This window comes from Oryzias melastigma, linkage group LG17 (genome assembly GCF_002922805.2).
Source record: "Oryzias melastigma strain HK-1 linkage group LG17, ASM292280v2, whole genome shotgun sequence".
Taxonomy (NCBI): domain Eukaryota; kingdom Metazoa; phylum Chordata; class Actinopteri; order Beloniformes; family Adrianichthyidae; genus Oryzias; species Oryzias melastigma.
Window position 1 is genome coordinate 14,384,275 of NC_050528.1, and position 12,659 is coordinate 14,396,933.

Here is a 12,659-nt window from a genome sequence, read left to right on the forward strand (position 1 = left end):
CCACTGAAACTGATGAGTTTGGTCTGTACCGTTCATCATAGAAAGACATAAACTTTTAGAGACAGAATGTGAAAACAAAGAATCCAGGACATGATTTTAAGAGAATTTATTTAACAGTTGAAGTAGGAAATAAGTGTTTAATCAAAAAATAGTTGACAATACTTTGTGATGTAATCTTGGTTTTCAATGAGGTCAAATGTTCCTGTAGATCTTTAATACGTTTGCTCTGAAGCTGCTATTGTGGTCCATTCCTCCATGCGGATCTTCTCGAGAGCTTTGATGTTTTAAGGCTGTTGTTATGCAACATTGACTTTCATCTCCCTGGATTTAAGTCCAGAGATATGAAATATTTGGTGTCAAATAATTCCATTCGGGAACAAACAATAATTATTAATTTTTTTCTACCTACTTAATCCAAGCCCCTGATTGGTCAGAGTTCAACCTGGTTCAACTTTCATTGCATGTGCATGTATGTGGGTTTTGTAGGTAGAGCCTGAAAACGGTTGTAGAAACAAGCGTAGCTCTGCCTGAATGTGAGTGAGTAGATTGAGGGTGTAGATTTCTCCTTAGATGGGACTGGACATGTTCTACAACAGCTCATGAAGGTTTGGTACCAAAGTTTAATCGGAAAGAAGGTTGTAAATCCTCAAAAACGTTTAAATGCCTGGGATTGAACATTTATTGCTTAATTGTAACTATAAAACCACACACATTTTCAGGCTTAGGTTCCTTAACCTCTTAAAACTTCTTTTATCATGTCATGATTTACCTCTCAACCTCATAAATGCATTTGTTATTGGGATAGTGTACTCTTCTTTGTCAAATCCCATATTAATCCGTTTATAGCCTCTTTTCATTTTGCAGCAGATTAATTGCAGTTTATTGTTTCTGGGTTATTTACTCCATCAACACCATCTGGCTCTTATAAATAACTCAGCATGAAATCGATCCATTTCACACACAAACCAAAACATTAATGTGATGGTCGATCATTTAATCTATCTTCTTTTATTTAGATTTTATTTATTTATTTTTTTGATAACCAGGATTTACCCCGTGAAGTTTCCAAAGTAAGAGTGGATCCATCATCAGGCAGCTGTTCTCTGCTCAAACGCACAGATATAATTAGATAATGCAGAGGAGGATCAGTTATGAATAAACCACAGAAACGCAGGAAAACCGAAGGAGGGAATCTGACACATCCCACCCCTGATCCATGCAGGAAAACACACGGATCAGGACGCACGAGGACGCCGGCTTCAAACCAGAAAATAAACAGGCGTCACGTGGGCGTAAATAAGACGGGCGTGATGGGAGAGATCTCGTCTCTGCAGGAGCTGATCTGGAGCCTGCAGGTGAAGCAATCAATAAATGTGTTTGCTATTTCAGTCTGCAGACGCAGCGGCGCAGACTGCAGCTCAGACACCCACACACCAGTCTTTATGAGAGATCCAATCACACTTCACTTTTACACGCGACAGAAACGGGATCGACACAAGATCACAACACACAGATCTCAGCTTTTTTAGACTTCTGTGTCAAACAGAGAACCTATGACCTGACTTCTGTCACCGACACGAATCAATAAAGATTTACACAAAATTTTCGGGACATTTTTCAGTTGAGTAAAAAACTGATGTCGGAACTGAACGACGGTTCTGTGTCCAACAGACAGAAAAGAAGAAACATGAGAGAACAATGAAGAGGTTCATTACTGTTGAGAAAAAAGGCACAAAAAATTTGTTTACTTTAACAACTATTAGAAAACTAACAACTAAGTAAATTATCAGACTTTCAACTAGTTTTCCTTTTTTTTAAATGGAAAAAAAACTTGTTTTTATCAATTAGTTTTGATTTTTGAAAATACAAGCTCAGAGTTTGACTAAATATGAAGTGTAAATGGAAGAAGATGAAAGTAGCAAAGATTTATCTTGTTTTAAATGTATTTTTTGTTATATAAAATAAAAAAATAAAAATCATATCTACAGTGGGAGAAAAAAGTACTTCAGCAAGTTATTCCACTAAAACAGATGATTGATCAGTCACCTTCATCATAGATCCACTTCAACTGTGAGAGAATCGAAAAAAGATTTCATGAATTCAAAAACTGTCATTTTTGAAGAGTTTATTTCAAAAATGATGCAGAAAATAAGTATTTATCTCCAACAAACAAGCAATAATTCTGCACCTTGTAGACCAATAACTTCTTTTTTCTTCTACTCGCTACCTGAGCTAATGTCGCCTGTTTGAACTGGTTATCTGTATAAAAGACACCTGTCCAAACCCTTATTCCTTAAACAGTGTCTGCAGAATGGAGAGAAACCTGATTGGAAACAAAATGGGGCCCAAACACATCATTAAACTCACAATTAGCTGGAAGATGAATTTGCATATCTATACTAGAAGATTCCTAGCCCTAACTGTAACCCAGTTGTGGTATTTTTGTAGGGAACGAGCGTTAACCTCGGTCGAGGACTTCTGGTTAGTGACGTTCTGGTATAAAACAACTCGATCTCTGAGGCTCTGCCTTTTGCTTTTTGAGGGTGCCGCCCTTTTCATGACATCAACCTAGAACCGGCCTCGTCAGCATGTCTGAAATTCAACCACAAAACCCCATCATGCAAACTTTGCAAAGACAAATCATCACTAGCTCGGGGGAGTTAACGTGTTTGTGTTGGCCCAGCAGTACAGACTCTTCCTGTAAGGGACTTTTCTCACTCGTCTACATCACATTGGGACAACCTGCTCGTTTTTGTGGATCGGGAGGGGCTGATGCTCGGAGAGGAAGTTTTTAGAGGAATACTCAAATGAGTGAATGGATCCAATTGACAATTTGGAGTTGCTTTTTGTGAGGAATGATGAGCAATATAGCAGACTAAATCTCAAAAAGCATGCTTTAGGCCCTTCAAAAGTTTGTAAACTACTCAACTGTTTCAAGTTTCTATTTTCTATGGAAAAAATGAAGTCTGAGCTTTCACTACACCCTGGAAGGAAGAGTGATCTTCACAATGAAGACAACGTCTAAACAGCAGCTGTTTCCGTCTGACATCAACACCACTGAACATTTTCACTTCTGATTATTTGACATTAGAAAATGTGATGACTTTTAAACTGAGATCAAGTTGTACTTTATCTATCTATATATTGTCTCAGCTGCTCCTGAATGCAGGAACGTCTTCTCACCACTGCTTTAGTTATTTCAGGAGTCCACAGATTTCCCTGCGAGGAACTGTCACAGCGGCACAGAAAGATGACGATTTTGGAGAACATTCCAGACATTCACTGTGATTTCAAACTTCCGCCTCACAGTCACTGTGAGGAGAAACTTCCCAAACACTGAACCGGAGTGACTCACTGTACTGACAAAGGTTGTGCTGTCCTTTTTGGAGGATTAAGGACCTGCAGGAGCCCGCCTCCTCTTTCTCATAAAAACAAACGGACCCACAGAGACGCCTCGCTGGTTCTGGAACAGACTCTCTGACCTGAAACCAGGACAATCTGCATCCAGACCTCCTCCCGTCTGCTGTGAGGTGAAAAGTCCAGCAGTTCACTGTGACTTTCAATTTTTTAAAAAGAGCTTTCAGATCTGCGTGTTAATGACCCATTATAATGAAAACAAGTGTCTGAACTTTAGCAACGTCTTCAGCATCTTGGTTTTCTGGGCGAGGGCTGAGAGTAACTTAAGTCCAGCTTCATCCTGGAACATTTCCACAGGATGAAAAGCTTCTCATGTACTGAGCGAGGAAAAAACTGGACCGACTTCTGCTGTTCTCCAGCAGAAAGCCTTCATGATGCGATTTTCTGTGCTCTTTAACCCTGAAGGTCACGTTTCTCAAAACTGTCAATACAAATAAAGCTTTAATCAAACTCCTGGGTTATTAGTGAGACTCTGGATCTATAGAGGAAACCTGATCGGTACCCCAGTGTACACTGCAAAAAGTGAAGCTAAAGAGAGTAAAGAGACTCTTATTTTAAGAAAAAAATTCTTATTTTCTGTCCGGCAGGAAAAATAATCTAATCAAGGAAGTTTCTCAATATTAAAAAAATCTAAGTAAAAAAAAAAAGATGAATTGATGAACAGAACCTTTGAATGTTTTTATCTTGAAAACACACATCTATGACGTATGGGTGAGGCTGTCATACAATGACATCACGCCACACCCTAGTCTTCAGTGAGGTGCTGGCTCCTTATTGACCACACAAACTGCACTGTTTAAATTCTTCATTTCTAACAGGCTGCACACAAGAGACGCACACTTGTTGTGTTGCACGCAGGATTTGAGGAGGTTAAAACAATGGAAAATCTGTAGGATACACCTGAGCCTCACCTACTTGACCTTTGGTAACCCTCGAGTGTTGTACAAGTGTTTGCTACAATCCGTCGCCAGCAGCATGCCTGAGGAAAAAATGTGCAAGATCATTGATCTTCGTCTTACCGAGCGATCTACGACCTTGATATTTTGTGGGGGTCACCTGTGTTCTTTGTGCAATCTGCCCATTTTTCGTCAGTTTCCACCCTTAAGGATAATGGTGACTAACGCTAAAAAATAAACTCCTTCTGCTTAGAGTTTGAAAAGATTTTGTGCACACAGAGTACCAATCAGGTTTCTGGTACTGATTGGGAAGTCTCAGGTGAGAGGGGTGACAGGTGTGAGGGGGAGATGGATGTGTGAGGGCAAACAGAGGGCCTTCAATGATGCCTGAAGCTCCAAATTTATATAGTTTTGAGTTTTCTCCTAATACAGGAGTATATTTTCTAGAAAAAGGAGTCCAATAGTGATGGAGGGATCCTGAATGATCACCATCGGCCTTTCAGATGGATCTGAACCATTATAGACCGAGTTCCTTTTATCCGTCCAAACCTGAAGCGGTATGAGACTGAAACCTTCAGCTAACAGGACTATTCAGTCCGAACTCCCATAAACCAACAGCATGTGAGCAGGTGTGACAGACGAGGAGGAAGGAGAAGCAGAGAGCCAAACAAAGGAGGAAAGGAACAAAAGAGGAGAGCCATAAAGACGTCTGGAAGCTGCTCGCAGGAGAACAATTCACCAAAATGACGTCAATCCAAACCCCAAACCCCCACCCTTCTCTCTGTTAACCCCAATCCTTGCTATTTATAGCACGCCATCGCTCCCCCTCACTCCTCCTCCCCCGCAGGAGGAGAAAGTGGTCTCACCCTCCAACAGAAAAGCGTCTGCTGCCGTTTAACGGACAGGCAGGGTTCTGCTGATAGTGATTCGGCGAGGTTTTCACCTCAGTGTTGTTGACAGCCTTTGGAGGTAAAAGACCCGCCTCTAGTTGTTAAACACAGATGTGAGCTAAAGAACAAGTGAAGACGTCTAATCTGTGGCAGGTTGATGGATCAGTGAAGAGAAACGGTGACTCTGAGTGCGAGAATCTACCTGACAAACATCTAAACTTTGCCGTCTCCATCTGTCCTCCTGTCATGGGGGTGTCACGGTTTTTTCTGCACATTGAAGCGCCGCCGTTTTCATTTAATCAGGCTGCAAATGTCAGAGTGATATAGTTCTAAGGCAGAAGCTGCATTTATGGTGCAAAGTTTTCTTCCTCTTAAAACTTTCCACACATGCATCCCTGATCACATGAGACCTGATGGACACCAAATGTCTGACCATCACCTGATTGGTTGACATTTTTAAAGACCCACATATACAGAATAATACAACATTGGTTAGCTGAAATTGACAGCTTTGCAATTATAGGAAAAGATTCTATTTCCCGACATGTGCGCACCTTAATCCGATGTATTACGTAGTTTAACATCTGCACCTGTGTAAACAATGCAGAAGACGGAGATCCAGCTGAAGGTTTAAAGGAGGAGCTGCTCCCACTTCAGACTAAACAAAAAACAAAAAAAGGAGCATGGTGGCATTCCCACGTTAGCAAAGCTAATGCTGCAACCATCAGCGCAAATGTGATGAAAAGAAGAGCCGTAACTTTGAACGTTTTGAAGCTTAAAAAATAAATAGGAACTAAAATAAAATAAATTTGGAAAGAACCCGAGCAGCGACGGCAGCAGAGGTCGTCTACGTAAGTTCTCACCGCATGTCGTCAGTTTCCTGCATGTGCAGAACCGATTCACTCACACCTCCTTATGATTTAATCGATTACAAGTGTGTTTTTGTCAGTAAAGAACAATAAGAACAGTTTATCGTCCAGCTAGCAGTGGATGCAGTTTATTTAACCCTTTAACACCAGAAATGTTACCGGCTACACCTACATAACAATGTGAATCAGTTGACTCTGACATGGAGAAAAGAATCTCTCCACCCATATTTTATATTAAAAGGTAACCAAACACTAAATCATCATTTTTTGGCTGTTTACTTCTATAAATGGGGCTTTTAAAATTCTGTTGGTCTGTGCCACATTTTTGACAATTTAAAATAAGATTGTTTAATTCCTGAAATTATAGTCTAAAACCAGTTTTGTGCAGCCCCCTACAGGTTGAAACGAGGCATTACATTGTAATTTTGTGATTGGTCAACTGGTGTAAATCCCACGTCATTTCATAAGTTTCACGTGGTCATGCTCACTTTGCTCAGTACCGCTCTATATACTGAAGACCACAAGTGACCAGTTACATCAAGCTAACCTCATTGTGACTGTCAATCACAGATCCTAACCACACCTGAAGCTGTCAAGTTTAAAAAAGCAGAAAATGCCCCACCCCCACTCACTATAACAGAGTAATTCATGGGAAATCCGAGGTTAACCAATCAGAGAAGACGGTGTGTCGGCTGTACACAGACTGCAGCGAGAGAAGGAAAGATCAGTTTAGTTTTGAAAATATGTAAATCCTCATGTAAATAAGTGAGCCCACACAAATATCTACAGACAGAAATAGAATAAAGTCATCTTCTTCTGCACAAACAGTTTACACATGAAACTGCAGAGTTTCATGCATTTATGATTGAAGGCAAATAGATTTAAAGTCATCTGAAGCTGCAGAAGCTTTTCCTGAGCGTGACAGCACACTGCACAGAGTAAAGGAAAACTCTTTTGACCTGCAAGAGCGCGGTTAGACGGTCTAAAACTGGAACGGCGGATCAGAGCAGCTCAGTCACGCTCAGGAATGAAAAGCTCCTGTCTGGCCTGCAGGGGGCGTTATGTTTCCAGTGAATCTGTGAGCGTCTGGTTGCCAGAGCGAGAACGACACTGCAGCAGATTTCAGCTGCACTCAGTTCTGGCTTGAGGCGAGACGGAGAGCGTGTCGAGTGTCACGCCTGTTAAGTGCTGCCTGTCAACAGAAACAACCACGATTACTCTACAGACGGACCAGAGGAAGGGCTGAAAAACCGCTGACAGCGTTCCACCATGAATAAAAACAACAGAGGCAACCAAAAAAAAAAAAAAAAATACATGGAAATCCTTCAGCACCAAGACCAGGAAGGTTCTCAGTTTGAACACCTCTTCTGAAGCCTGGTTTTGAAATGTCAACACCAGGAAAGGAGAGACTTCTTCCAGAGAACGATCAGCCTGTGTCAGACGGGAAAACAAGGATTTATATTTGAGTCAACTAATCCTCCCAAACGTCTCTGAGACTCCAAAACTAAACATCTGCACATTTCTAGACTCAAATTCCTGCTTTCCAAAAAAAAACAAACACTTGGCTCTGCCTTCAGAAGACCTTGTTTTTCCAGAATTCCCTGGCACTAGAACCATCTGCACTTCTATTACACGCTAATAGGACTTTATTGCTACTCAAGGATCCCTTATGTCCTCCTGACTACCAGCAATGATCATTGGTCTCCTGTAGAGGACATTTCTAAACCTGAATGACTGTGTATCAGCGACTGCATACTACTGAATTGGACATATGGGGTTTTCTAATGATCCCAAATGTAAAGAGGTGAGGCTTTGGGAATAGTGGTGGGCTTGAAAAAAAAATGACTTTTTTTTCTGGTAGTCAGCGGGACATGGGGAAAGATTAAAATACAGATCATCTCATGTTTTGTTTACTCTCCGTGTCCACATCATTGTTTCGGCTGATTTAAGTTTTTCACCAGACATTCTGATGGTTTTTTGGTTTAATCCGTCTCCTTCTTGTCCACTCTGGTCCCAGTCTTCCCAGTAGATGAGCTGTTTAACTGGCTTTTGGTGCTGGAGGTTTTAACTCAAATTAACACAAATAAAAAGTCCCAAAGACACAAAAAATTGAAACAACTGAATGTTTTAAAGTGTTCTGGTCAAATGTATTTATCCAGATGTGAAAACAGCCTCCAGGTCCTTTTTTAAAAGTCAAATTATTTTCTTTTCCTTAGGAAAGTCTATTTTGAATATTTTTAAGAGTTTATGGGATAGCTTTAGAGCACAGGGGTCTATCTACAGTCCTAAAGGAGTGCAGGGACTGGAGATTCAAACCTACGATTTAAAGGCATATCTCAGACTTTTTTTTCTTTTTATTTCTTTGAGTAAAACTTCACCTAAAGATCGCATCACTATAAGATGCATGTTATAAGCTCGACTTTCTTTGGTGTTGAATGCGTATGCAGAACTTCCTGACTTGAACCTGGAACGACAGTCGTGTGTGGAGATGAAAGTCTGACTGAAGGTTTCTGCTCAGCTTTAATCATTACAACTTCTCACTTGTAAATCTTTCATAAGTGGCGGACAGGTCTTAATAATACAATAAGCAGGAGCCTGGACCGCCGTCGCTATGGATACAAGACCAACTGCAAGTAATTATTGAACTAAATAGTTTGTCTTTATTCCTGTGAATTCAACAAATGTAGATGCAAAGGTAAACAGAACATGAATTTTAGTTGAATGTGCAAAAACAGGCCTAAATTTCTAAACTGCTGCTGGGACTCCCAAACAAACAAACTCCGGCATTAAACTGGCCCTTTTGCTGCCTCCGTTCTGCTGTGCAGAAACACACCGGGTCAAAGAGACCCTCAGCAGGCTCGGCCATTTGCTCGAGTTACTGCCTCATTTATATTCGGCGCGACCAACAGCAGTGGTGGCTTAAAACCCAGGAGACGGTTACTGGGTGGTGATGCAGCAATGCGCTAGCGCGTCAGCCGCCTGTGTAATAACAGAGCTCGTTTCATTTCCTCCGTGAGTGCACACAAACACACACGTGTGTGAGAGAATTAAGGAAACGAGTTTATCTTTGACAGTGACAGGAGGAACGTGCTGTAGTATGTCATACAGGAAGCCTTCATGAGTCGTTTCTGAACAGAAAGTTCATCTGGAAGATCACTTCTGGAAGGTGGAACGACTTTGATCTGCTTTATTTGGGGATGTGAGCTTCATTATATTAAATCACGTTAAATTAAAAAACAAACGCTTTACATTTTGAAGCATTCATTTGAAAAATTAAAGACTTCGAAGTAAAAAAATGAGTTTCTCCAATTTCTCTTGTGAAAACCACAGATGTTTATAATGTGAATAAATCTTGTAAGATCTATGATCAGAAATTGCTTCACGCATCCAAACAACAGAATACAAATAATTAATTGAACAGGGAACGAGTAAAGAGAGAGTTGAGGTGTTTGCACCCACCTGCTGATCAAATGTACACCTTTTTTAATGGAGAACTGTGGGCTCTAAAAAGAAGAACTAGCTTTCGTTGGTGTGAAGCATGGGGGTTTTACCAAGGCAATGCTGGAATCTGTGCCTTTATTAACCTGCGAACATTGGCCTTTTGAGGGACTGTGACTTTTTTTAACTCAGAGGCTATTAGAGGGCTTGGGTGATTGGGGAAATGGGTATGGGTGCATTAACAAAATTGTGAGTGAACCAATTTTTTTATTTAAAAAAAATGTAGTAAGTAACTTGTGAGGTGTTGGAAGGATGGACTGGGTGGATATGACCTATAAATGTGTATGAAGAAGATCAATGGGGATAAGGTAAACTAAAGAGAACAAGGTCCCAAGGACAGACCCTTGGGGCATACCAGAAGTAACAGGAAGTCATTGAAAGTCGAAAGATTTTAAACTGAAAATGTCTAACTGCAACAAAATCTGGCATTTCATTAAATGGAGAGAAACTTGACATTTGTTCAAGTATTACTTGTTCTTTGTGTTCTTTGTCTGTGGAGGTCTGAGTGTGAGTGCAGCTCAGGTACTCACACCAGCACAGGCCGGACCGCGTTGTTCATGTTCCCGTACGCCGCTCGGCCCAGCAACTCCCGGAAACAGTTCTCAGCCAGAACGGCGGGGTTCTCCTCGCCATCCTGCCCCGCCACGGAAGGGGTGCTGGGGTGCCCCGCCCTGTCAGAGACAAACCAACATTAGGCCCATGTTTGGGCACCTTCTTAGTTTAGAAAAAAACACAGAGAGCGCGAGAGGAAATCGTCTCAGTGAACAGAGAAAGATTTTTTTTTTTAAAGAAATCACAATCTGAAGAGAAAAAGAAAACCAAAAAAGCCCTTCAGGATATGAGAAAAAGAGGGACGATGAAGAAGAAGAGCCGCTGAAGAATGGAGGAGCATCAGAGAACAGGATGAAAAGAATCAATCAGAGCGGCGAACAAAGGGAAGAATCAAAAGCAAATATCGACCCGCCTGAGTCAGACAGGTGGGAGTGTGTTTCTAGACCTGCGAGGACAGACTGATGCAAACTGCTGACGGTTTTTATCTGCTCACAAACTATATTCTTTCCTGGAATGGAAGTTCTCAGCAGGATCAGAAAGTTTCTCTAAATGTTTAAAATGAAACACTTAAATGATTTCAATTATCTGTAGAGCAGAAACTGTCAGTTGCTTTTTTTAAACCGCCTGTTTGAATTAAAAAAAAAACTCTCCCGCTGCGCTGTAAAATAATGTAAGAGTGAACCAGCTCCCCGGCAATGAGTGCGGTCACAGATGGACCGGAGGCTGCCAGGTCTCAGGAGAGAAACAATGCAATTACTGTCGACCCACACAGCAGCTTCATGGGAAATTAAACGCTTATCGCTTGTTAGAAGAAGGGAAATGAGAGACAAACTGTTACAAAAGGTGAAATGCTGTTGCTGCTCAAGAATGTGGGCAGAGGAGACTTTTTAAAAGTTGGTTCCTTTTGAGCAGTAGATCTTATTAACCTAAAGATACTGGAATCTTCTTTATCTTTGTCCCAGGAGAAGACAACATGTAGCACTCTAGTGAGGAAATTATTTTCATGAAGTTCACACAAGTGTTTCATTTGGGTAATTTTGCGGTTTGTTTGCATGAGCGGGGACGTAAAAGAAGAAGAGGTTTTCTTGATTTTACTCAACTTCTGCAGTCCATCTAACCAGTCCATTTCCACCACCATTGCTTCCTGATACGGCCGTCAACCCTGATTGGTCGGTCTGAGTCATGTTTTTAGGGGAACTACAGTCACACACCATGAGTGAGTTTGTTGGAAGTCCACACCCTTTCCACTGAGAGGGGGCTTGAGAGATGAGGTCAATCATACATTGGAGGAGGGGCCAGAGGGCACCACATGGTTTTACTGAGTCTTCTGATTGGTCAGTTTATAACTTGAATAACTTGCAATAAACAAAAAATATATTTTAATAATTAGGATAAGAAAGAATAAACTAAGAAGAAGGCATCAGAGCAAGAATGGTTACTCTGAAAAATATAATGACAGAGTAATAGCAGTTTCAATTTCAATTAAAGTCTATGGGATTTTGACTTCTAGGAACCAGGTACTTCCTGTTTGGAACACGAAGGGGGAGGGGTTGAGCTGTCCATTGTTTCTATAGTCTATGGTGGCTCTGCTGCCGAACACTCCATTAAGTGGTGCGGCTTTAAGGTTTACCAAAGTCGTACTAAAACATTATGACAGAGTTTTGATCACCATGTAAACCAGAAATCAGAAGTCAGTACGAACAACCAGAATTCATACATACACGCACAACTTCGCAGCTCTTTGATCTAAATACACCATTTTATCCGTTTGTGATTTCACTGTGGTCCTTCTTCAGTAGATTTCTCACGTCTCATAATTTCCACTTTCGTACTCAATGTCGGATCTTTAAAATGAATAGAACCGAAGGGAACGGATTGGGTGTTAACCACTGTGTGTATATTTACAACTGGGCCAATAGAGCGTGATGGCGCCCATGGAAAATGACTCGTTCCCAGCTCCAACGAAATTAATTCAACTCAGTCGCTATTTTTATAGCAATACAGACTTCATCACGTTGGAACCAGAGATTGTCAGAGTCAAAACTTCTAAAGCAACCACTCTCACCAATCAGGAGTGAGCTTGTTGTAAAAACCACAACCCCACCACTTGAAAGCTGCTGTGGAAGAATCTTTAAAATGTTTCAAATGTGAGTCTCCATACTTTCATCGAGGCATCTGATTGGTCAGTTTATATCTTGAATAGGTTTCACGGAAGAAAAATATCTCATGAAAGAAAAAAAAAAGATGATCAAGAAGATGTTCTAAAGAGCAAGAACACTTCTTCTGACTAATAGAATGACTGAGAAATAACTTTATTTCTCTATAGAAGTCTCTGGGTTTTGGCTTCTTGGACGGGGAGGGGTCACTCAGTCCAATTCTCATATACAGTCAATAGTGTCAACACTAGTCTTTCTTCTATGTTCCTGTTTTTTTGTTTTTTTGGTCTTCATAAAAACTTGAACTCTAAGGATGGAGGAGAAGAGAATCATTTTAAATCTGTTACTGTTTTGTTTGTTTGTTTGTTTGTTTGTTTGACT

General features: G+C 40.8%; 1 protein-coding gene across 2 annotated transcripts in view; it reads right to left on the reverse strand.

The window, feature by feature from the left end:
* efr3a (EFR3 homolog A (S. cerevisiae)) overlaps positions 1–12,659 on the reverse strand; it is an 88,360-nt gene that overhangs the window by 23,247 nt on the left and 52,454 nt on the right. For both annotated transcript variants that reach the window (XM_036216285.1, XM_024268689.2), the window contains exon 7: positions 10,101–10,241. In XM_036216285.1, coding sequence (XP_036072178.1) covers positions 10,101–10,241 — 141 coding nt within the window. The remainder of the gene's footprint in view (positions 1–10,100; positions 10,242–12,659) is intronic.